The sequence below is a fragment of the Tamandua tetradactyla genome, chromosome 21 (assembly GCF_023851605.1).
Source record: "Tamandua tetradactyla isolate mTamTet1 chromosome 21, mTamTet1.pri, whole genome shotgun sequence".
Taxonomy (NCBI): domain Eukaryota; kingdom Metazoa; phylum Chordata; class Mammalia; order Pilosa; family Myrmecophagidae; genus Tamandua; species Tamandua tetradactyla.
In genome coordinates, this window is record NC_135347.1 from 58810774 (window position 1) to 58837906 (window position 27133).

Consider the following 27133-nt stretch of genomic DNA (forward strand, 5'->3'; position numbering starts at 1 on the left):
ACCAACAATTTCTCAAAGAAAAACTTTTCTGTTAACTAATATTAATTACTCTTTACTTAAAAATGAAAACAGTGCAAAAACACATTCTTGGATGAGTAAGTACATAGCATATTGTACTTGTATATACAATATTGTATATTGTATTTGCTTTATAACTTTCCTTGATCCACAAAAATTTGGGGAAAACTCAATTTACAAAGTAATTAAAAAAATTATTCACCAGATAAAAACATATAATTGCCTGTGAGTGCAAAATTTCTCTGTCTCTCAAAATTCAATTAAATACTCAGTAAGCACAATCTCTTCTTTTTGGCTGCTCTTCTGTCACTTCCTGCCTCCTTTTATGTATAAACTAGAAAATAAATCTAAGAGTAAAAGCAACAAACCCTCTCATTCAAGAACTACTCTATGACTCGAAGCACAGAACTTTCAAGCTGTCAAATATGTCAAGATGACAGGTTTTAAGACAGATAATAACCATTTTAGATCAGTTTTACTGATTCTAATTTATACTTTGCAAGGTTTTCACACTTTCCATTAGCTTCACCACCACAACTCTTCGTAGTTTAAAGCATACCGCCCTCCTAATACCGTTATCATTTAATCTAAAAATTAAGCCTGGGCCTCAGACCAGATTGCATGCCTCTGCTGGGTTTTCCCATTGGGAACAAACAGCCTGACCCTGCAGAGCTACCCCTCAGCGTCCCTTAAAGCACAGATGCAGGAAGCTGTCCAGAGATGGAAAATTGGATTTGCAATGTTCACATCCCTAAATTCTGCAAACTGATATTATAGAACCCTTGGTCACCAGTCTTACCAACCGTTTCTGTTTCTCTAACGTTATTATGCTGCAGTGTTTTCTCTTTCCCTGCAAGAGCAACTCAGCAGACCTCCAGGGTTCATTTAAAAAATTAAAACGGCCCTTCATACAAGCCAGAGTCTGCGGCTGAGTTCAGGATATATCTGCATCCCCAACAGAAGGACAGAGTCTCCCTCCTAAAGGTGGGCAAACAGGAATGACCCCAAAATTTCTAGAACGCATAAGACAGGTTCAGACACTTCCCTCCCTCTGAAACAAACTGCTGGGAAATATAGAAAAAAGTTTAATTCTTGCCTTATGATCACAATAAAATATAAAGGACTATTTCTATAAAACTGCAAGGGTATGAAAATAAACAGGGCAAGAATTGAAAATATGGCATAAAAGCTATAAACAAAGTAACAGAATCTAAAACTATACTGACAAACAGGAAAAAAAAAACTCAACACTAAATTAAATAAGAAACATACTTCCAGAATTTGGACCAAAAGTAAAAAGGAACAAAAATATTTCAAACCCTTGAATATCAGTTGTTCTAAAGGGGAACATAATAATGAAAGACATAAATGAAGAAAACAAAGAAAATTGGAAGAAGTTTTCTTTATGAATCCAAGCAAAATGCATGGAATAAAAAACTTTACATCCTTAGATTTTCTATAGGTATAAAGACATCTCTATATCTATTATTACCCTTAAGAAGGATTATCTATAGTCACTCAAAAGTAGAGAGAGAGAGAGAGGTTTTTAATTATAGGAATGTTACAAGAATCCAGATCAAAACAAGTTATAATCAAAGGAACAAAAACTGGCCGTGTGGGCATGTGGATGGGGTGCTCTTTTTTGACAGAGTGGGTAGAAATTGGAGAATGACTTTTACCGATTTTTTCCTCTACAATTATCAGTATGTTATGTGATCTAATTCTCCTTGCGATAAACCATGTAATTTGCATTTTTAAAAACTCTATCTTAGGTCTTTCTACTGCATTAGCACATAATTATGCAAAGTATTATTTGATAATTTTAAAATATTATCCAGGACATGTTCTGCATTCTTCACATTTTCTAACTTTGGTTGGGTTTTATCTTAATTATAGACCAGCCAGAGTTATTTCATTTCTTTCCAAAAGAGCCAGACATAGCAACTAAGTAGGATTGCTTAAAACAGCACACAAGCATCAAAATCAAGAGAGGAATAAGATATATCACAGATCAGTCAAATTAGAAGGCACAGTATCACCCCAATAAATGCCAAAGGACAATCAATAAAATTCAACACAGATACAGATGAAAGCCAGACAGATGCGCCCTGAAAACATCAATGGTGGTTATCTCTAATGACAGGCTACATGTGAAGTTTTAATTTTTTCTTTTTGCTTACCTCTATTTCTAATTCTTTATAATGCATATGGATGTTAAGAGAAAAATATCAAATGTTTAATAAAACAAATTGTAATGCACTAGGAGGAACTGGCAGTGAATATTTATCAAACCTTTGAAGATGGAAGGACAGAGAGGCGGCCTTCCCCTGAGACACAGAAACACGCATTCGAGCAGTTTTCATGCCTGTTCTCTAGCATTGTTTTCAGCCTATTCCGTATACATGTTGGTCATTTGGTGGCATTTGTTTTAAGGCTTGTTTTCTTTATAGCATAACCCCTGTCACCTCTCTCTGCAAGGGGCCAAACAGCCAGATCAGTTTGTGATAATATTGACACACAATGTCAAGTTAAAAAAAAAAAAAAAGTAGACTGGGGCGGGCCACGGTGGCCCAGCAAGCAGAGTTCTCGCCTGCCATGCTGGGAACCTGGGTTTGAGAACCATGGGAAAAAAAAAAAAAAAAGGCAGGCTACAAACTCACATCTGTAGAACAGGTCAGTTATTTTAAATCTCTATCAAGTATTTCATCCATGATGCCACTGATCATAATACGCATTTCATGTTCCACTTAAAAAGAAAGTATTGCCCATTATGAAATGTTTAACTACAAAGAATTTTGCTTTGTACTTACTATAATATTGCTTCTAGATTGCTTTAGATATGGATTTATCACATATCATCCCATTCTTTCCATGTCTTTCTGTACGTAAAGTAACTTCGTCTTTTAATGCCAAAGCACGGTAAAATCATTTTGAAGGCAACCGAGCACCAGCAAGGCCCGGGAGCACCCTGAAGGCAACCGAGCACCAGCAAGGCCCGGGAGCACCCTGAAGGCAACCGAGCACCAGCAAGGCCCGGGAGCACCCTGAAGGCAACCGAGCACCAGCAAGGCCCGGGAGCACTCTGAAGCACCAGCAGTAGAGCCTTCACGGTGCTCACACACGCTCAGTGACGCCAGCTGCACCCGACGCCTTCCAGGCTGCACAGCGAGCCTCCAGCACCCCAGGCTCAGAGAGGTTAGAACGAGGGGGAAAAATCCACCTTAGAAATGATCAAATATATTCATTCTAATATAGTGTATTATCCACAGAGGGTGAGATTACAAGTGCCTTATTTTCTTGACACTTTCCTATATTTTTCATTTTATTCTAATTAACTTACAGTGTGTAATAAATAAAAAAAAATGTTTGCTTTTATTTGGTTTAAGCCTCTCTCTTGGGCAATCGCACCACCTCTCACCCAGTCTGCTCATAAACCAGCAGGTGTGTGTCCAGACCACCCACTGGGGTGTTGACTGACCTCAAGGTTTAAGCTACGATGGGTTTTGCTGAGGTTTTGTTCCTTCTGAGACAGGGAAGGAGAGTGACGTGAGTATGGGGCAACAAGTAAAAACGCACAGAAAAACAAAAGCAAGACTTGGGAGCACTTCACAGTTTAGCCTTGGACTAGTCTTTTTTTTTATCTTTAATTTTGACTGGGTCGAGCCCAACTGTGGACAGATAAGGTTTGTTTTGCCTTCTTGTATGCTGTGTGGTGGGGTCACGTTTCATTTCTTTTCCATATGAGTATTCCGCCACTGCAGCACCATTTTTTGAATTTTTGTTTGTTTGTTTTACTTGCTTGTTTTCTGGGGACGTGCACAGGCCGGGAATCGAACCCGGATCTCCCGCGTGGCAGGCAGGAGTGCCACCACTCAGCCACCCCCGCATGCCTACGGACAAGTTTTATAACCTGTAAATCACAACCTAGGGGTTACAAACCATTGTGTTACACTGGAGTCAGCTTTTCATTATTCTGAAATCAGTTTATTATATTGTCTTTCTCCAGAAATCAGAGTGGGAAGTGTTGTGTGTGTGTGTGTGTGTGTGTGTGAGAGAGAGAGAGAGAGAGAGAGAGAGAAAGACAGACAGACAGAAAGACAGACAGGAAGAAGGAAGAGAGGCAGGGAGAGAGGGAAGGATGGAGCAAGGAAGCAAAGAAGCTAGCTACCTGACTGGGGAGTGAAGTATGGAAAGGTAAAGTGAGTGAAAATATCTTAATTAACTGAGGGTTCTGATTAAATTTGTTGCAGTTACTTATACAGGTTGCTCTATCAAGATACATTTTAACTGAGCACATATCCTTTTCCTAGATCCCGTCCTTTTGATGTATTCCATAAGTTAATGATTCAAAAGCCATCTGAAACCACAGCCCCCCGACCCAGGCCCACCACCCACCAATAAACGCAAATCCTGAAGAAAGAGGTTTTGTCCACAATAGGAGGAAGGAGGAGGGAAGATGAGGCCACGTGCCTCTTACACACGAGGAGACGCTCCGCTCCCTTCCTTGTTATGCCTGGGAACTGCTCTCAGCAATGGCAGGGCTCCCTAACGAAGCACGTCCAGCTAGAAATCTCACTGGGCATCTGTCCTCCATCTACTCTGAAGTTGTCCCAGCACTTCTGCCTGTGAATTCCCATTTCATGGTTTTAGCTGACAGAATTATACTGAATCTTCCCCCCCAAAAAAGACATACACAGAAAACATTCGTGGCTATTACCAGGAAATCATCATAAAATACTCTGGTCAAAAATTATGAGTGAACTAATTATTTCTCAATCCTGCAATTATATAGTTTAAAAAAAGCTTTGAGAGAAATATAATTAAAACCCAGACTTCAAATCCAGGAGCCAAATGATTTCAGAAGATGTCATGCAAATAACTTGAACTAGAAAGAAATGCTCAGAAAAAAAAAAAAGTGGGTTGCTTTTAAAAACTTTCAAAACCCAGCAAAACGTTTCTCCCCACTTCAGTGACGCAGATCTTGAATCTTAAAAAGGGCCACTCAGACCTGGAGCCAGGAACACAGGGACTTACGTAAAGAGGCACTTCGCGGCAGCTCAACTCCATGGCTTCCGTGTCTGCAACAAAAATAACCAACATGGCAGTTAGTTCAGGAGACCCACTCGGCAAGCCGGCCGAGCCCTCCGTACCCCGCCTTTTACCTACCAACACCATCTGAAGGGGAGGAACAAACTCTTTGGATGGGAAAACTACAGAGAAGGAATTACAAAGGGATAAAGGAACGAGACACTATCCCTATAAAACACCATCCAAGAGAGATCAACACGAGCACGTTGCAAATGTCACCTTCACAGCTTGATCACAGGCTACGCTGCGCCCCACTGGCTGGAGGAAAAAGGACGGGGCAGTGAGTGGGTACCTCGGTCGCCTCTCCCGAGAGACAGAAGTCTCAGCCCTGTGGCAGCTGGGGTAGCACAGGGTCCTGCTGAGCTGACCACCTGCAGGGCAGCCTGGAGACACGGCCGGGGTCTGCCTCTGGGCTACCTGCCCCTTTAAAAGGACCAACCAGAAACCACTTTTCTGCTTAGGAAAAAAAAAAAACCCGCATCATTCAAAGGGGGTTCACAAGCACGTCCTGGGAACCAGGGGTTCCCCAAAGATGAGCAGGAGGCGTCCAAGCCTCAGAGAGCCCGCAGCTGACCGGAGGAGAAGCGGGGACGGGCTGCCCCAGCTCCTGCAGGGACTCAGCGCAGGGGCCGGACGGCCCAGGGGCCAGGGCACAACCAGCTGCAGGCCAACGGGATGCGGCACTCCTGCTGTCAGCCCCAGGGGAGGCACCTGCAGGGAAGAAAATACGGAAAGTCCCACTCGCATTTATTTTTAATAAACCCACTTTAAGTTATACTGCTACTTATGCGCACGCGCCTGGGGTGACTCCGTCCCGAGAGGCGTCTGGGGAGCGGGCAGAGGTGGCACCAAGGCCTGCAGGCTGGCCAGTGCCCTTGGTCTTTGCCTTGTGTCCCTGACGCCGCTTATGTGAGCCACGAAAACAGATTTAAGCGTTATAATCCTTGATGGCTAATGCAACTAATCTCAGAAGTTGGAAAAAAATAGAGTCCAGCAAAGAACTGTCAAATGAAAGAAAATGCTGACAACAAGAATATGACAAAACTGAGACACCCATTCCTGATGTGAATTATTCATCAGCCACGCCATAAAATAAAAATAACGACCCACCCGAGGGCACTGATGAAGCAATCCCCTCAAAACTCAAGATTGTCAAGAGGGCATTTAAAATGTGAATTTAAATCTACTAGCATGTACTTTGACCCTCCTACCACATGGATGCTGTGCCTCAAGAAATCAGCAATTTGGGGATACATGTTTACAGTCAAGCCATACACATTTCCAGTTTTATAAGATTTCACTTACATGATGACAAAATTAGAAGGCTCTTTCAAGGTCCTTCCTAGCAAAAGAAATGCACTAATATAGAGAATGCAATGGTAAAATAATAACGGCTGAGCCCGACTCAGCAGCAAACTAGAATGCATTCCTTTAAGAGCCAACACTGAAGATGCTGATGAATATTTTAAGAAGCAAGTATTAGAACAAATTAAGTTGTGCTGGAGATTAGCTATACACATGTTTTCTGCAACTCAGCTTAGGGTATTTGCTAGATTCTGCCTGATAATAAAGCACACAGAAACCACTTCTGGGGAAAAGATGAAGACATTCTCGAGAGTGTACTTCTATAATAAAAAAAAATGCTCTATAGGAAACCTGCATGAGCACAATAACTCACTGACAGGGTAGCCACTCCGGTAAGAAGTTAAAATACACCAGAGTGAAATTCATTCGCTGTCTCGTTAATGGGCAACACACTGCAACCAAGAACTTCAGCCAAAAAGCACAAAGATTTTTACAGGATGTCTGTCACTGCAGTTAATTTTACAGAAGTATGGCCTTCAAACGTGATCAAATCTTTACAGTTTCTGTAGAAGACAGGAAGAGACTGTGAATATCTTTACCTCTTTGAGATTTCTTGGTTATAGTGTGGCAGAGTACTTCAAAAAAAAATTTAAACATGTACTATATAATTTTCTCTTACAAAAGTAGACATATTCCAAACTTGCTAGCTCTTTTTGAGATGAAGAATGACTGTATTTTCCTAGGTGATGTTTTCCAAATTATTACTTTTTTTTCAAATAAATAGCTTCTCCTTTCAAGAAAAGCGTGGGATTTTATTAAGTGAAAAATAAAACGCATTTCAAAAGAAACTCGGGTTTAGATTTCAAAAGAAACTCAGGTTTAGATAGTACACATAATGTAGTAAGAACATTTTGAAAAAGAATATTTGTACATTTCCATTGTTCTGTGATTTTGTTGGAAAAATTATTTAAAGTTTGCCACCTACAGAAACCCTCATGCCTGTATGCTTTAAATTCTGGAAACAGAGCTTTCTAAACTTATTTTTTAAAACTTCCAAAATGAGCATTTCATGGGTTTGTATTTTAAAATGCAACAATTTCTGATTAATTTGCAGGAGGATTAGCTCACATCAGGGAACATGGGAATTTACTAGCTGCATTTAAACAAACAAACCTCTGCATAATTGGTGGGTGAGACTGAAGCATGAATCCCCTGATTTACAAGTCCAGCTCGCAGCATACCTACCTGCCTCAATAAATTGTTCTACTTTATTAGAACAGTGCACCTCAGCGAGGTATCTTTTTCAGCTATGACACATTTTAAAACCAACTTCAAAGTATACAGTACTTAGAACCAGACATTCAAGCTGAAGTATTACAAAGTATTAAAACTATGAAGCCAAGGTCTTCAAAGACAATTATCTATATTCATCCTACTTGTCTCACTGACATGTTTTCGGTACCAACATTTTCAGCAAAAACAAAGAGGGTTATTATTATTACAATTTTTACTACAATGTTCTTTATATTGTTTGTATATATTTTAGAACATACATTATTACAGTGCACAATTTATAAATAAATACACAAATTAGGGATATATAACTAAATTTTTTTGGGTTTTACTTTATAAGGATACATGACAGCATTTTGAAGATCTCCTCCTGGAAAATCAGCCCTCTTCCACACCTGTCAGGCTGCAGGTCGGTCTCCCAAGTTTGCCCTCCGGCTCAGCAGAAGGCGCCCAGGAGACCGGCGTACGTGAGACCCTGGCACGAGAAGGTGGAGCAGCGGGACCCAGGCACAGGCTCCAACCCACCGCAGGGATAAGGTTTCTCCACGCGCACTCATTTTTCAGCAGTTCAAGGACAACTGCATCCAATTTAGACTATAATGTCATCTCAGCCAAAAAGGTGAGGTATCCATGGGGCCGTCTCACCTATTTACAATTTACCTTCTTTTTTAATAAAGCTTATTCCACTATTCCTGACTACCTATCTAGCCAATTTTTGGTACTAAAATTTAAAAAAAAAAGATTTTGAGCAACAATTAGGTTGCTTTTCAGACCATCTAATTTTCACTTCCTAGAAAAGAAATAAAATTAACTAAAACCAAAGTCCGCAGAGTTCTCAACTCCAGTCTGAATCCTAAAACCCATATCCGATCATTTCCTAGGTGAGCTGTAGGGAAAATCATTTGGGGCAATATATCTAAGCTCTTTAAAGCCATCAAACTTCAGATGGAAATATAATAAAAAAAAAAAGTTTTTATTCCCATTTGGATTTTCCCCAAATTAATTCCTCTTCCACAGTAAAGACAGTAAGTTCTGTGCTCGTAGCTGAAGTACATGACTAAACCCACCACGCCTTCTTTAATGTCAAGTTTAATAATAAAACAGGAGCTTGTGTCTGCTAGCAAGTTACAACTGCAGAACTTGTTCATACATTGCAACTCTGCACTACAGAAACGCCAGGCTCTACGCTTTATTTCCTAATGCTTGAGTTCTCCATCTGAAATTTCAAAATGTTTCAGACTTATGTACTTTTTTAAAAAGTGTACTGTATTTTCCAAACAACGTTTCCTAAGAGAAAGTAAAAGCCAAAATATTTCCCCAGAATATTTTGGCAGAAATTGGAGAATGATTTGGGGTCTTATAAAACAGCCATGATTTTTAGGTCTACTCCCAAAGGGGTGGAAGAGAAGAAGCAGCTTTTAAAAGGAACATCAAGCTACAAAGTATACAGTATTTCAAATTCATATTATAAGGAATACATAATATTTAATAACTTTGGTTGCTATTTAACTCTAAAGAAAAATATTAGACCATTTTCAACATGGGAAAAAATGTATTAAAGAGGGAAGTAAATTTAATTTCATAATAACATTCAATAACATTTGACTTACATGGAAAAAAATCAGTTCTAGTTCTTTTATCATGTTTTCTTCATGGTTTATCATGTTTATTGTTTCCAAATGAAATATCTTAAAACTGTTCAAAATAAATATCCATGATGTTAATTTTGTCTTTTAGCACACTAATAATCTTTGGCTTATACATTTTTTTCAAAACCAATTAACAGGTAATACCCCAAGATATTTATCAGTACGATTAGTTACTTTTGAAGGGTTAACAATGTGCCTGGCACTGAGCTAAGTATTTTGAAACATCATCTCAGAAGATCCTCACAGGGCCTTGAGGGAGTGTCCAGGAAGCCTTTTATTACCTGAACACTCATTCCCAAGTCCATGCATGTGGTCATGTGGGAGCGATGCACCCCAGAAAAACATGCCCTTGAACTTCACCCAGTCCTGTGGGTGTGAGCCCATTGGAGAGAGGACCTGTCAGTGAGGTCACTTCAGTTAAGGTGTGGCCAGCTGAACCGGGATGGGTGTTAATCCTACCACTGGAGCCCTTTAGAGGCAGAATGAAATTCAGATAGACAGACAGACAAAGAGGGAGGTGGGGAGGAGAGACAGCAAACCTCGGAAAGAAACCAGAATCCAGAGAAGCCAGAAGAGGCCACCACGTGTATTCCTTTGTGACAGAAAGGCCAAGGCCAAGGACCACCAGCCGCGGCCCCCCAAGGCCAGCTTTCTGGGACAAAGCACCACCTCTACAGCACCTCGAGTGGGGCCTCTCCTGACCTCAAATCCTTGAGCCAATACATTCCTGTTGTTCAAGCCAACCCACTGCATTGTCCTTGTTTCAGCAGCCAGGAAACTAAAACACTGCAGTTACAAGGTTATAATGAGAATGGCAAGTTATCTAAGTGTAAAAACATGCTCAAAAACTAAACTGACCATTTATAAAATTACAATTCACACAAGTGACTCCCTTCCCCATTCATTCTCTCCCTCACTCATTTCCCCTTTCAGGCTGGCCCCATCCTCCCACCATCCCATCTCCGTAGACCCACAGATTGGGGGTTTTGTTCTTTGCTTTGGCATGGTACCAGATGTGTAAACAAAACACAAATCAATTTCAAATAAAACTCAGAATCCTCAAAAGCAAGACATTTTTCATAAAGTTGAGAAAAGTGTTATTGGAAATCTGCTCCAACTATTTATGAAACTATTGATCAGTGGGAACTTGGCAGAGAACCGTAACAAGGGGGAAATCGGTACAAGACAGGGGCTTCGAAAATAATTGGGGGTACATAGGTGGTTCAGCGGTAGAATGCTTGCCTGCCATGTGGGAGACCCGAGTTCGATTTCTGACCCATATACCTAATAATAATAATAATTTCTATATCAAAGGAAAAAAAGAACATCTCCTTCTTCCTCTCCCAAACCATAATAAAATAGAAGTTCTTGGCTATTTCTAGTAAAATGAATCTCTTTATAATAGCGCCTTAAAAATCAAATATGACAATGTGGATGTCATACTGAGTAATGCATGAATTTTGTCATTAAAAAGCCATAACCCCTTCCTAATAAATCACACGCGTGCGCAAGCATGCACACACACAACACACAACTTCACTTCTCTTCACTCTAAGAATCGGCACAGAATTGAGAATTATAACTTGCACAAAGTCACAAGTTAGAAGATAGCAGAACTGGTATTCAAACAGCCTGCAGCAGGCCTGCACCCCCAGTCCTGATGCCTTGCTGGTTTTAACCAAGGAAATAGAATCTAAATTTTATAAATATATTATTTTCATTATTTGCTTTATTTTGAAAATAGAACCCCAAGCAAATATTTTTCCATCATGATTTCCTACAAAATTGGTCTTCATTTTAAGGATTTTCACTGGAAGGGACGTTCCCCTGACATCCAATACCCTCAGATAAGAGGACCTCCCGTGTTACGTGCCCCACTTTACACGAGGAAAGGACAGTAGAGCAGAGAGCAATGCTGGGCAACGTGCCTGCATTCAAGCAACCAGGAGTGGCGAGCTTGGGTACCAAGTCAGCCTGTCCGACTCCAGAGCTCGGGCTCTCCTTGGCTGCACCCACACCTGTCGAGTAGAATAAGAAAAGAGAGCCTACCACGTAAGACCCTTGTGAAGATGAAGGGATCTTACAGAGTAAAAGGAGAAGACACTTACTACCTATCGCAAGCACTAGCACAGCTAGCTGCTATGATAATTCTGCATTAAGCATATTCAAAGGCTCTTCTTCAGTAAGCAAAGCTTCACTTCAAATGGAATCTCTCAGAAGCTCAAATATAGAATGACCAAAATGAGTCAGCAGTGCTGCAGCCAGAGGGGGACGGCGGGAAACGGGACATGCTTGGCGCCCCCTCACCCCGACAGCCGACAGAGGCTCCAGGATGAGGAACTCTGAGGCCCTCTCTACTAGATAAATAAAGCTCAGCGAAGTGCCACCGAATTTTATTCAACTTCGCAGGGCTGAATTATCCACCTACAGTCTGAAATTTCAAAAAGTAGAGCAATTACTACTGGGACAGTTCTGTCACTACCTCAGTTTGAAATCTTCTGCATTTAGAGAAAAACGTTGATTCCCAGCTCCTTCCACTGACCCAGGGTGTGGAATTATTACTGCCTGTCACAGTTTTTGTACTAACTGGAGAAGGAAACGGTCAAACAACTGCGAGGTTAGGCCAAGTCTACGTACACAGTTTTCAATGCCGGCACAGTGGAAATGGGTAAGAAGAGAGCATTTGGGGACTGAACCTACTGCCGGATACACAACAGCGTCTGCAGACGGGTTGCAGACTCGAGTTCCCCACCTCAGGTGCACAGGGCCACGCAGCTGTAGAGGACAGAGCTGAAAGGTTTGGTGGACTTAGAGCATGGGAGATGTCCGAAGATCAGAAAGGAAACAGCACAGAAACCATTCGATAAGATCTCATTAATTCACACTAACGGGCACGGACGGGGGGCCAGGAAGGAAGGGGAGCCAGTCTGCCTGAAATGCTGCCCCAGTCAGAGAACGCTGATAAAGCAGAAAGAGCGCGAGCCAGCTGCTAACAAAACCTTCCCCCAAACCTGTCACACTCACTCGTATTTTGCAGGATACATTTGCATGGAAAGTGATTAAGCTCTTAAATGCTTTTTCAAAATAAACGGAATACCCCCTTTCCAGTTTCACTTATGCTATTAATCATCATTGCAAAGCTCAACCACGCACTCAACCTGGGCAAAAGACAACCTATCCAGGTGTTCATTTCCCCACTGGCAATAAGATATTAAAGTCCCTCTTCCAGCTCTAAAAGTCTAATTACTATCATTTACCACATGCAAAACGACATGCAGGCTGTCCTGGGAGGATATTAAAATGTATCAGACACCGGCCGTACTGTTCATGAGCTCAGAGTCTGCCTGGGAGAATCCGTTCCACACCCAGGGAAGCTGAAGGACGTAAGAAGTAACACCACTGATCTGGCAGAACAGGCACGAAGTGATAAAGGAGTAATACAGGTGAAACGTCCTTCAGCACAAAGACAGACATGGGGGCCATAACGAGAATGTTCATTTGTAGGAGACGCCAAGGAGCTCAACAGATTGAAGTGGTGAGTTTGTAAACCACAGGCAGTGAATAAAGGTGATCAGCCTCCTACACCCACACAAAATCCATCCTTAAAACACACACACACTAAGTCAGTGACAAAAGTGAACAGACTTAGAGGAGCCAAGGGTCCTTTCCAGAAACCTAATATTCAACAATACATATTCCAGCTTTTCCCTCCCAGTGAAATACACAATCAACCACCCTCAATCCAATGGAAGCCCAGCTGGCAGTGACAGTTCTCTGCTCGGACACAGCTAATGATGGTAATGAGTTTATCAGACCTATGCTTCTTCGCCAGTATCCTCAACTGTACATTTTTATTTTCTATTCATTTTAAAAAGTTAGAGCAAGAAAAATAGCAAATTACACATGTAGACAAAAGGGCCCACTGATAAAACTGAACCAATGGCAGCTGATATGAAAGCTTAAAAGTTCATTCATCTGACAATGCCTAAAAGTCTGAATTCGATATAAGAAAAATTGTTTTCGTGTTGTAGCTATTCAACCCACAAAAGTTTAAAGTATCAAACAATCTGGCAACGTCTCCCAGAGTAGTCATGCAATGCATTGCTGAGAAAGGAGCACAGGTCCGAGCAAGAGTAAAATCTTCTTAAGAATCTTGCTCTTTTTTTGTAACTTTCCAGAGTTGCCTACATTTTTACTTCAACAAGGGAAAGGTAACTCTCTCTAGAGTCTTATGGATGAATACTATAAATTAATGCAACATTAACTAAGCCTTATGTTCATAAGGATACCAGGTATAAACTTTATCAAATCTACAAATCCACAAAATCAGATGCAAAATGTTATGTGCATATCCATTTTTCTGACAATAGAGTTTATAGCTTTCATCAGATTCTCAAGAGATCATTAAATCTGAACAGGGTAAGAACCATTTTTTTTGATCATGCTAGACATCAAAATTTAAAACTTTTGCTCTAAGAAAGCCTATATGAGAAGGATGAGAAAACATGCTACAGAGTGGGAGGATATATTTCAAACCACTTCTCCTACAAAGGGATGGTATCTAGAACATATAAAAATCTCTCATACAATCCTATTAGAAAACGAACCAAAGATATGAACAGATGTTTCTGTGAAAAAGAGTCACAGATGGCAAATAAGTACACAAAGAGATATTCAACATGATTAGCCACTAGGGAAATGCAAATTAAAACCATAATGAGATATCAATACAAACTATTCAGAACAGCTAAAACAAAAAATACTGGCAATATTATATGCTGGTGAGGGGACATGAAAACTTAGGTTCGATACAAATCCAGAACATGATTATTCATAGCAGCTTTACTCATAACAGCCAAAACCTAGAATCAGCTGAGATGTCCTTCAACAGAGGAACGGTTAACCAAACTCTGATGCACACATACATACATACACATACCAAAACAATGTATACTACTCAGCAAAAAAAAGGAACAAACAATTAATACATAATACATGGATGCCATTTGGGAGACTCAGGTTCGATTCCCGGTCAATGCACTTCCCAAAAACCAAACAAGCAGAAACGCTTGGATGAATCCCAACAGAACTTCCACTCAGACTTCATATAGTCTTTGTAGGCACAGAAAGACTTTCCTTCTCATAAAATTTAAGAAATTCTTAAACTAAAACATTCAGATTATTATACCCAATTCTGAACTAGAAAACTAATGGACAAATATGTAGAACTTGGAGACATTCTAAACTCATGCCCTAACATTTAGAAATATGACATAAGCAAAGATTAAAAGAACTGAGATTTAGCCTTAGAAATATGACTAGTCTCAAAAGTCTCGATTCAATTGACCATATTTACTCAATATTTCTTATATGTTAAGAACTATGCAATAAACAAGAGGTACGAATAACTTCCTTTAAATAGCTTTCAATCTATCTGAAAAGAAAGGACATACAGATGTGAAATAGAGGGGTAGATAACTAAATACCAAGGATAATACATTCACTTACTCTACAAATATTCACTGAGTACCTATTAAATGCTAGCCTCTGAGGATGCAATGATTAATCCTGTCCTAAAGGAATTCTTGGTCCAGTGAGAGAGACAAAAACTATCTAAAAAGGAAACAGAATGTGTACAAGCTTCAGTGAGAATGGAAAGGCAGAACTGCTCGAGCCAGTTCATAGCAGAGCTATCAGGCATGGTTCCCAAAGGAAATGAGGCCAAAATAGCTTCTTGGAGAATATGGTGGAGTTTTTTTTTTGTTCATTTTGTTTTTTGTTTTTAATGGAGTGGTTTTTAACGAGGGGCATTCCCCTCCCAGAGGGGCACTCGGACATTGGGGCAGGACAGCCATTTTGGTTCTCAGAAGGACTGATGGGTGGAGGCGGAGGGAGGGTGCAAAGGGGGCACCGGGACCCAGGAGCCACAGATGCCAGTGGACTGATCGGCTGGATCAGTCCTGTACGATGAAGAATTGTCCCAATTCAAATGCCAACAGCTCTGAGCTAGAGGAGAGACACACACCAGACAGCCCATAATATGAGAGGACATTTCAGGTAGAAGAAGTAATAAGTACAATTGCCTGCAAGCAGAGAAGAAAGGCTCAAGGGACTCCAAACACCTTCAGGGCTAGTGAGCAGGGTGTGTATGGGGAGGTGGTAGGAAAGAACATGGAAAGCTTTTCTGAGTCCCAATGATATGTCATTACCAAAAACATGGACCTCAGACCAGTGCGTGGGGCTAAGCCAGGGAGAGGTGTGATCCGAGTTGTGTTTCAAACAGCGAGTGTAGGACTGGAAAGGAAAACCGACAACAGAGAAACCAGGTGGGAGATACTGCTCTCATCAAGTTGAAAGACGGTGACGCCCTAAATGAAAGCAATGATATTCAGAGGACAAAGATTATTTTAAGAGATACTTAAGGGACAGAATGGACAGTCGTGGTGCATAAGTAGATGGAGGGCATGGGGCGGGAGGAATTTAGGGTGTCTCCTTGCCTCCTCATTTGGGGAATTAGGTGGACGAGGTTCACCAAGGTGAGGAAAATAGAAGCAGAAGCAGATGAAGAGAAAGAGGGAGAATCAGTATCTATTAGCATCTGCAATGTGATGGCTGCACTCAGGACAAGGGGCGTGCGCAGATCCGGACCCCAGCAAGAGAGGGCTGGGCTGAGGAGAGAAGTTCTGATGATATGGCAAAATGGTTAAGGTCATCCATCGCAAATCCAGGAGAAGGAAAAGGGAGGGACGCAGACAAAAGTGAAAAGTTTAGAACAGAAACTGGGAGAATCCAAAGAGGAAGCTGGAGGAAGAGGAACCCACAAGACACCGAGAAAGAACAGTGAGAGGTCACGGTCACTGCTGGCACACACTGTGCACTGCCTACCGTGCCCGGCAGTGTTCTGAGGGTTTGGTTCATTCATTCCATCCCTCCACCTGGGGGCAAGCCTGCTAGTTTCCTGATTTTACACATAAGGAAAGGGAGGCCCAGGGACATAGAGAGCCTTGCCCAATGTCACACAACCTGTAAGTGGCAGAACCACAGTCCAAACCCAAACAATGTGGATGCTGACCCCAACCCTCTCAGGCCACTGCTACATCAGGGATTTAGGAGGCGAGTCATGTGATAACACCCAAGAGAGGAGACAGTAGGACAAGAAGGTAAACACTGCAGGATTAACGGAGTGAAGCAAGGTAAGAACTGAGAAGGACCCACTGTATCGGTGACTCAGAGACCATTAACCCTATTGGCCAGAGCTGGAGACAAGCCAGAGCAGGGCAGGTGGAGCAGGGACCAGGCATTCGCAAGGAGTGGAAATGACCATGTCAAATGGCGAATGCTTTAAGAGTTCATGAAAGGAGAGAGCTTTATGGCTGAAGTTCAGGAAAGCCTTTACAGGGAAAAGAACTATATTCTTAAGAATAAGAGGAAGAGTTTGGGAGTTGATGTTCAAATGGCTCCACTGGTGAAAGTGGAGTCAGAAGTGTTTTATTACAGGGATTGAAATCCAGCAACATCCCTGAGCTCACGTGGCACAAACGCAGCCCACACAGGCCAGCGAGGATAGCCCTCAAATTTCCATTACATAAAAACAAAAACTATTGTTAATTCAGCACCTCAAATACAAAATTAAAACAGAAAAGAACTTTTCCTACAGAACAAATATTAAAACACATCCGTGAGATACAAAGAAATCTGCAACTAATAAATTAGATACTTATTGAATACATTGTGCTAAAAATTTAAACATAGAGAAGTTTTAAGCGCTGCCCTTAAAAAAGGTTTACAGAGAGGCAAATGCAAATAAATGGGCAATTCAAGAGCTAAATTATAGTCTGATAATACACAGAGCTCAGAGCTCACAAAGGGCTGCAGCGAAGCCAAGGAGAACGAGGACTCAGAAGGGAACATGGTCCATGAAAATTAGAAAATCACTAGTTTCCAGTTCAGGTGAGTAGAAAGGGAAGTTAAGGGGGCTTTTTCTTTAGGTCTGCCTTGTGAGTAGGGGCCAGCGCACGCTCACAGGGACAAAGAAAAGAAACAAAGGTGCTGGAAGTGCTGGGATGAGCCGATCCCGGCACCTGGTGGCCAGGTGCGTCCTGCACACTGAAGAAGTGTCCCATGGACTTCTTTGAAAAGTGGACAGATTCCAATTTTTTGCTTCTGATGACACGGGTGTGCCTTTTCCTTAAAACAAAAAGAAAAGCTTGGCTACCTCAAAAAGTCCCCTCCAGAAGGGGGTACCTCCTCCATTCCGCTGGCCGACATTCTAGAGAATGTCACAACGCATCACCACGTAATAACACCCATAACACCCCTAGCCGTAACCCCCTGGGAAAGCGTATATAAATTCCTTTATCTTTTAGTTATCTACCAGATAAAATTCCAAATATTTTTAGCTTACATTACAGCATAATTACCAAATTCATACTTCATAATATATAGTGACATTCATTTGAAATAAAACATGAAAACCAAATACCAGCCTGACTTCAATATTTCAAAAATGTGAAAAAAAAAAAAACTTTAAGCATCTAAATCTGCACAGGCCTGGCAGCAGGGAATGGTTTTATCTTGTAGTGTACAGGCTCCTCACCGACAGGCCACGTCAAGAGAAACCAGAGTCGCAGGCTCGGTCTTTTTAAGCTCTCAGTTTGGACTGGCGGGCAACTCCAACCCTGGTGTGCTCCAAAGCAGGCGGCCTAGCGGGGGCAGGTGGGACTTGGGGCTTTTCCCACTGGACAGCCGTCGCCTTCACACGAGTCCCCGGAAGGTCCCCTTTTCAGACCTGGTTTCCGTGGCAGATCGGGGTGTCTGTGAAGCGACACCCAGCTCACGACTCTGACAAACACACTGTTACAAAGGAACCAGAAACTACGCGCTCTGCTTTGCAGAAGGTAAGGTAACAAATGCCAAACAGACACAGGTGGTGGCAAGGCGTGCGCTGAGCTGCTTCTCCTGTCCTGGGAAAGGAAGGCACTCTAGGGAAGCACTCGCAATGGGCGTGTGCGTGCCAGATACACGGTCCGTGCTGAACGAGGGCTCCTCATCACTTCACGCAGCCGACCTCAGTCCCTCCCCACCCCACTCCCAGCAGGCACACGGGCGCCTTCGCCGGCCCCACGTCCTAACCCGAGAGCGCCTGTTCTCACCAGGCGGGCGTTAACTGGCCGAGGGACAGACCCCAGGCTCACACGATGTGGGCAGTAACCTGTGCAGAGCCTCGACTTTGACAGGGAAGCAGACAAAGCCTTTACTCAAAACAGCATCTCCAAGGCGGGAGCGCCAGGTCCTGCGGAAAGAAAACAGGACACTCAGCAGGTCACCAGCCGAACTACAGAAAATATGCCGCTCCCTGCCTCTTCTCCTGTCCAGGGGTGTGCGTGTGTGTGCGCGCGCGTGCATCACAGACCCGTCTAAGTATGTACCCTATCCTTAAGATTACAGGTTTGTGGGGAAAGACTCATGCTAGGTGAGAAATCACAGGGCATCGTGTAAAAACTACAGATGCTGTGCAAACCCCCCCAGTGTGAAATGGTTTGTTGATGAGACCATAACGCCAATTGCAGACTGCGTCCCTGGGTACGTCCTGTCCTGAGCTCGCCCCACGTTATGTTCTACCAATTCAACCTCGCCCTGCAGCTGCATCAGGCTTTAGGAAGACCCACAGCAGGTCCTTCTGGTCCTCTCGATGCTTTAGATGCCACCTTGCTCTGAACACAAGACTGCATCCCCCACTTTGAAATTGACCTCTCACCCGCTGGTCCTGGTGGCCCCTGGGAAGCTCCGCTCTGGCTCTGCTTCCTTCGCTCCTCCACCCGCCCTCCTGTGCCTCTGCGCCCCGTGTGCCCCCTCTCCCCACCCGAGCCCCTTCCTCTCCGGCCTGTGCCGACCCTCCCTTTTCAGGGTTTCCCTCCCACTCGCCCCGGGCTCAGCACGGGGGGTTCTGACGTGAACCACGCAGAGTCCCTGCTCCGGGGACCCATGGTCTCGGGAGGGAGTGTGCGGTGGGGGTAGCCGACGCAGGTGACCCACAGAGGAAAGAGAAGCGGCCGGGGCCAGCGGGGGCACAGGAAAGCACTGACCCTGTCTGGAAGGGGCATCAGCTTGCAAGGTGAGGGACAGGAACATGCTAATTGAAATAAAACAAGAAAGACTTTCTTCCTCCCTATATAACAGATTAAATAACTGAGAACCCTATCACCTAGAGCCCTGGCAAAATTATCTTTAAGAATTAGTTCAAATGCATAGCCAGGTCCTCCCAAAAACATAAGGGGTGGGTCTCCAAAAATCATAAACCTACCGATAGTAGTGATAACATGAGAATATTTTTTTTTCTGAGATATTCTGTTGATCTCAGCAGCCAAGAGAGTCACTGAGGGCAGGAGACAAAGTTTTAATCATGCGAGGGAAAGTCAGAACTGAAACCCCTGCATGAAACAGCACACCAAAGAGCTACACCTTTACCCTAGTAATAATAATAAATAACGGTGATGACAATTTTAATTCCAGGGGGAAAAAACATGCCCACAAGCACATGGAAAACAGAAGGAAATTTTCCTATCTCAGCCTAAGCTTCTAATAAGGGGAATAAAAAGTATTCTCTGGAACCCTTCAACTGAAAAACTGCATACAAAATGGTTTCAGACTGGAAAAGCATTTGGGATTAACTCCAAACTATCACACGCCCACAGCTAAAGTGTGCCAGCACACAGGCGCTCGCAACTCAAAATCACAAAACACTCGACAAAACTGTCCGTTATGAGAAAGACAACAGAGAGCAAAAATAGATCCTACAGAATTTCAAATTCCAGACTTACCAAAAACATTCTGTAAAATAAGTATGTTTAAATAAAGATATTTTTCCAAACTGAAAATATATAAAAGGAACAGGATACTATCCAAGAAAGACCAGTCAGATTTGACAAAGAATCAAAAAGAATTTCTGAAAATGAAAGGTATAGTCTTTGATTCTATTGGACCGTTTAAACAGCAATGAAAGATAAAGCAAACAGATCATTAGTAAACTGGAAATCAAGTCTTGAGAAATTACACAGAACGCAGCACGGAGCTGCATTAGGAAACGCTTTGTGAGACATGAGAGACCGTGAAAAGTCCAACATGCTCCTTAGAGCACAGTTCCAGGCTGAGAGGAGACGACAGAAGAAGGGCAGTAGCTGAGAGATTATTTTTGAGATTTTTCCTAAAACTGATACATACAAATTCTCAATCCTGAAAACAGACTGAATTCCTACAGATTTTACCTCAATTTATCACAGTGGAAATACAGAACAGGAACACAAAGACATCGTGATAGTAGTTTACAAAGTTATGTCTATTGTATGATTTCACTGGAGTAAATAAGGAAGAGCCTAAGTGCTTTGTATGATCAGAGTCTAGAATACGTAAACTGTTAAGACTGGTTTTTTTTAAAGTGGAATTATAGGGAACAACAGAAAGGTCATTAACTTTTTAAAAATCCCCTTCTTTATAGTTTGACTTGTGGTGGCCATGTATTATATTTATAATTTTCTTAATCTAAGAAAATGAAGCCAACCACAAAAACAGGAAAATAAATGAAAACCTTGGCTCTACATCTCTTAAGTTAGGTTTTCTTCTCTGTAAAACTGGAGTGAGGGGTCTACTTTGCCGAGTTGTGTGAAAGATCAATTCAGCCACTATAAGCAAAAGCTCCCAAAATGAGAATTTTATCTATCTCCATATTTTAAGGCAAAATCTGCCTCCCCTAATTTTCACCCAATGGTCCGACACTGTGCTCTGAAAACACACAGAGCGAGCGTAATTGTTTGCTCGTAACCTCTGAAGAGCACTTACCACTTCAGGGCTCGCCCAGCTGCTCTGGCGAGGGGAGCTGTCTCTGCGGTGGTTTCCCTCCTATCACTGCTTCCAGAACTCCTCCATGAATCAGACCCAAACGGGTCTTTATCAGTGCTGCCAATTTTGTTAACGATGTAAGACGCGCTCAGGCTCGGGGCCTCCTCGTCCTCTCCCCCCATCCAGCAGGCAGTGGTTCCCTGGAGAAGCTCTCCATGCATCTGTCTTCACCACCGCGACTGTCCCCGCATCGCCACCCATTTCCTCACCCCCAGCCGAATCCCGGACTCTGCTAAGTGGTCCCCGGCACCCCCCTCCCCTTACTAATCCATCCTGCACATCGATGTCAGATTAAACCTTCAAAATCATTGTTTCCTCCACTTTAGTTCCCTGGTCAAGAAAAACTAGAGCCTCGGATGCCCGCCAGATGGAACACAGGCTCCCGAAGCCCTTCACAAGATGGGGGGTTCTCCCCCTTCTCAGAGCACAAACCACTGGTCCCTACTTCACAATGGAACCCTCGCCTGGCACGGCAGCCTCCCACCGTGCTCCACACCAGCCCCTACGAACTCTGCCCTGGCCGGGCCGAGCGGCGGCATCCAACGCCGGGACCTGACTCTTGACCCAAACACTCACTAGCTCCGTGACCTCGGGCCACAACAGGCCAAGCAAAAGCCCAGGCCTCCTCTCCGCGTCCGTCAGCACCTCCCCTACATCTTCCGTTCTCCTTATCCCACCGCCCGCCAGGACCGGGCTGACGCCTTCTCCGCAGACAGACCGCGGGGACCGGGGGGAGGCAGTGGCCCCGCCAGGGGTGGACGCGCAGGTGGCGACTGGACTGGGCTGCGGGCGGCTCTGAAGGCCGACCGTTGGGAAGGAGGGAAGGAGGGCGAGCCCTAAGTCTGAGGCTTGAGCTCAGGGTGGAACACCCCATGAACACAGGGGGGCACGTACGGCCCGTGTGGATTTGAGAAAGGAAACTGGTGACTCTGTTTTAGACGCGAGTTGGAATTACCCAGACCGGACCTGCGCGTGCAGACGTGTCCCGTCCGCTCTGAGCTAGGCAGGCCTGCCACTTAGTCGGCCACTATTTGCTGGTTTACTCTTTTCATCAGGCACTACTAGGAAGGTGAAAAGAGGTGAAAAGGATGAAGAGCTGCAACAATGGCTGCCCTTGGGGACGTGAAAGTTTAAGAAGGAAAAAAAGGGCGTCTTTTCTGCCACCAATTGCCTGGAGTGAGCTGGAACAGCAGAGGCTGCCTTAGTCCTCCAACATTTGGAAAGGTATCAACTAAACAAGACGGGGACACCCAAAAAGTGGTTCTGAAAACAAAAACAGGCTGCCACACACATCACCGAGTTCCTGGCCACAGAGGACAAAATGCACACTACAACATAAGAAAACGAAATCACATCAACCACTGAGTGAGAAAATCACCCCCAAATTATGCACCCTTACAGTTCAGGTGTCCAGGTAGAGTTTGACCAAAAGGGCCATTTTCCTTGTAAACTGTCATTATTTTTCAAAGAAGAATAAGTCAGCATTTTCTAATGGTTAGGGAAGACGATGAGACAGAACAAGGCAGCCCGGGACAGGCACTGACCGGGACAGGCACTGAAAGAGGTGGCATCAGTCCTAGGGCCAGGGGAAGAAAAGACGCTGTTTGGAGATCTTACAATCCAGTAGCTTCAGGAAAAGCTTTAATAAAAAAATGTTTTTTAAAAAGACTAGAGAGCTCAGTTTACCCTGACCCGAGCCCCAGCCCCACCTTGCCTCTGCCTCATGACTTAGTTTCTCAATGCGTAAATACTGCAGCAGGAAAAAATTTTCCACTGCCCACACACAGGGCTTCTGTGAGGGCTAATGAATTAATGAGTAGAAAACACTAAGAGCTACTCAAACAAGGGGGACAATCAAACTCTATTTGTAAGTGTTTCAGGTCCAGACAGAATCACCTTAAGTTTTTTTTTTTGTAACAAACACCACTGAAAATTAGACTAAGAAGTCAAAAGTTATCTAGAACATGCCTGTAGAGATAAAGTGAGGTAATGTCTGAAAATTCTTCATCAGGTATAATTCTGATAAAAGGGTTTCTAACAACGAGCTCTCAAGATGAAAAGAACCACCAAGACGCCACGGCTCTAGCGAGGCTCTGCGTGTGGGTGAAACGTGCTGACCTGTGAACCACAGTCAGGCAAAATGCCGCGCTGTACAAACTGGAAGCATGACGAGACCCTGGGAGGAAAGACGGCCTTTTGTCTGCGCGTTGCAGACTCCGGCACACCGTAAGGGCCTCCGTGAAAAGAGCTCTGCTGCAGGCACAGTCCCTTACTTACCAAACGCGGCCCAGCTCTGCTCCAATAGCCGTAACACTGGCGGGACGGAACACCCAGACCCGGCACATCCAAGTCCGCGATTTTCCTTGCCCGGTGTGATTTCACGTCGGGACTCACAACCTGCGACGGCCTGATGCCTGGCTCCAAACGTGCCAGAGACCGGCTGATCCTGCAGTCTGGAGGGAAATATTTCACCTAACAGAGCCAGGGCGGGCTTGGCTGACTGTGAACATCAGGTTTCCACACACCTAAATGTTTCATTTCAGGAAAAGAAAAGCAAGTGGGGGCTAGAAAGATATCAGAGACACGAAGGGTGGAGATGAGCAATAAGCTAAAAATGAAACCAGGATTAGCTTGAGTCTTGACCAAAGACTCGAATGCGCAAAGCCGGACAGTGCTGCACCCCGGGGCCCCATAACCACTCCACGGCGGACACCCGAGGCAAGAGCAGCTGCAGCCTCCCGAAGGTCAGCACGCCCCGGTCCCTGGCTCTTCGCGACTCCCAACAGACTCGGGACTCCCAGTTCCATCCTCACCACAGGCTGCATGCTGACACCAACCTCCCAGCCGCAGCTCTCTCCTGCCCACTAGCAAATGATCCCTCTTCTTATGCTACAGATCTGGTGATCCAGCCTCCTTGCTCTACTCAGACGTCCTCGCAGCCCCTGACCGCCTGGAGAGGAGAGGCCACTCTTCCGTGCCCAGCATTCGTCACCACTCTGTGCAGCCCCACCCCACACCGGACAGAAACCTCCCTCCTCTCTTCTCTACGGCACAGATCTGTGGCGTTCTCACTCTCTGCCATTTCTCCCTGTTGGTACCCCAGCCTCTGCTCTGAGGACCCCACTGGCTTTGATGGGAAGTGGGGTGTCACCATCCTTAGAGAGGACCTCACTGGCCTCTCCTTGCTCCAGGGCAGCCAGGGGACGGGAATGCAGCTGAAATGCTTAAGCAGGGCCGGTCAGGGTCCTATGTGGACCCCAAGATCTGTTCCTCTTGTTCATGCCCCAGAACTCTGCCTGAGGCACCCCTCAGCTTATCTCACACGAGGTCTCCATGCAAATGGCCCCTATGCTTGGGATGGGGACACCACGCGTATATGTCCACCATGGCCCTCTTCCCGAGAAATAGAAAGCATGAGTGCCCTGAGAGGAAAAGGCACGAGGCAGGAACCCCCAACCCAGTGCCGGGATGAGTACGAGCTGTGCCGGGGGCGCACAGGAGCCTGGACATTTGCGCTGAGTCTTAAGGAAGACCACAAGATGGTTAAACAAAAGGAAAGGGCAGAGGGTCTGGAGAGGGAGGAGCCCAACAGGTAAAGGGAGCAGCACAGGCTCCGAGGACAGAGGCACGTCTACGGGTAGGACACGAAATGCCCTCCACATGGCTGGGGGGAGGTGTAAGGGTATGGGGGGCAGTGGCCAAGGCTAAGACTTGAGCTGCAAGCACTCACACAGCACCATGCATGCTGGGCTAACGATGTGAAGGCTCAGGGACGGCTGGGAAGAATTATAGCATCGACCCCTCAAAAGACCCAGACACAAAAACTCTGTTTGTCCTAATTGGCTTTTACAAATCCCTAATATTCACTCCTAGTCTACACATTCACCTCCACAAAGCACATAGTAATAGTAATGCAAGTTACCTGCCTTAGTTAAACTCATTCCAAAATCATTTAATTTTGCAGACATTGCACCTAAAAACCAAGCTCATCACATGCATGAACGGAGCAGAATGTAGAAACAGCAGCAGCGTGTCCGAAGTGTCAGGTATTAATTAGCCCCAAGACAGGAAACCAAGATCTTCATTTAGGTTCGCAGCTCTGCGGTTAATTTGGTGTGTGGCTTTGGTAAAGTGACTTATACTATTTGCACCTCGGTTTCCTCAGCTGTAAAATGGAGCTGTCGAGAACAACAGGGCTGTTAGAGGGATGAAATCACCCAGCACACATTAGCTACCTGCTGACAACATCCCTTTCTTTCCAAGAAGCAGTTCCCCCAACAACCACCTAAGTTCTGGGAAGACATGCCCCTTGGACTCGGAGGGGCCACTGAAACCCCAGCAGGCAGAAGTGAGACGATGAGAGTGCCCACACCTGCCATTTTTTAACCACGTGACCCCAAGAAGCCACCCAGCTGCTGGGAAGCTCAGTTTCACCATCTGTAAAATGGGAATATAATCCTTGCTCATTGTTGGGCGTATAAGGTGTCACCAAATCTCTAAAGGATTCCAAATGTGTAAAATATTATTACCAAGTACTTGTGTCCTTATAAACGACCTTCTTTGAGAGGTATTTCTGATACTGCCTTTGAATTTCCAGTTTAACCACTTTCCTCATGTCACTCACAAGCCTACAAAGACTCTTTTTATTGCTTGTTATGTCTCTTTCAAATTCAACTGAGCTTCCAAAGCTCCTAGTCTGGCCCCACCCTAATGCTATTCCCCTCTGCTCTCCAGATTTTGCTTTTGTGTTTTCCGTCATACTTACTTCAGGCAGGCGCCTGCCTAAGCCACCAGCCCCCATCCCTTCTAGCTATGTAAACGGGCAAATCCTGAAGCCCAGCTCTGCCTCCTCCTCGAAGAGCTCTCCAATTACCCCAGCAATGCTAACTCTCTCCAATTCCTGAACTTCCAAGTAGACTTTCAGTTACTATTACACAATAGTATTAACTTCTCCAAATGCTTCCTTTGTACTGGTATTATTTCCTTAACCAGATAATAAGCTTCTTGAGAGCAAAGAGCCTAAGGAATATATCTTTTATAACCCCGTTCCCTAATATTTCAGGATACTTAATATAACATAGAGGAGAGCATGGACTGGAGGGTCTAAACTTCTTAACAACCCCAAAAGTCCGATTCTCAATTCATTTTCTGAACAGCTTCACGAGCACCTGGTCTGTGCTGGCCGTGGAGCCAGGGTGAGCACAGCAGGGCCTCACGGCTCTCATTGGCGTGAGAGACGGTCGCAGGGGCCTCCATACGACGTGGCGTAGGAACTTGGGCCCATGACAGCTGTAGCACCAGATGCTAACTCTGATCTTCAATTTACAACCATAGTTAAAACATAAAACTGCCTTTTCCCCTGTAGCAACTCAGCCATAAACTCAGAAAAATATATATATCACAGTGGCCCATCATAGGGCGCGAGGGGGCGGCTGGGTGAGACCTGAGACGGCTAGCTCACCCCATAATCTTGGCCTAGTACAATCAAAATTTAAAAATGAGTTTGGTTTTAAGACAAGACCCTTCTAGTGCAATTGTGTTCCCTCCATTCTTCCTATATGGAAAAATCCAGAGCTTCCCTTTGACATATTTTGGCATTTATTTGCCACAACACTCCCCATAAAGTGGGAGTAATTCCATTTTGTGGGAGAGAAAACAGGCTGGAGATCCAGAGTCGCTGGAAGACGGGATCAAGCCTGAGTCTTTCTCACTCCAGCACTCTCGAGAAGAGGATTCTCCATCCCACCCTTCTCCAGCCCCAGGAGCCTCAGCAGACTGTCGGAACCCACCGTGGGAACCTTCCAGGCCTGAGACCTTGGGGAATCTTACTCAACTCAGACTCCCATGTCTTCTAAACATCTAAGAAGCAACAGTGGCATTTGCCC

The 27133-nt window shown here is 44.3% G+C and overlaps 1 protein-coding gene across 5 annotated transcripts in view; it reads right to left on the reverse strand.

Moving 5' to 3' along the window:
* ARHGEF28 (Rho guanine nucleotide exchange factor 28) overlaps window positions 1-27133 on the reverse strand; it is a 292104-nt gene that overhangs the window by 240359 nt on the left and 24612 nt on the right. For all 5 annotated transcript variants that reach the window (XR_013167187.1, XR_013167186.1, XM_077139472.1 and 2 more), the window contains exon 3: window positions 5053-5096. Coding sequence is in view for 3 of the 5 variants with exons in the window: in XM_077139472.1 (XP_076995587.1) it covers window positions 5053-5085 (33 nt within the window). In the remaining 2 variants the exon portion in view is untranslated. The remainder of the gene's footprint in view (window positions 1-5052; window positions 5097-27133) is intronic.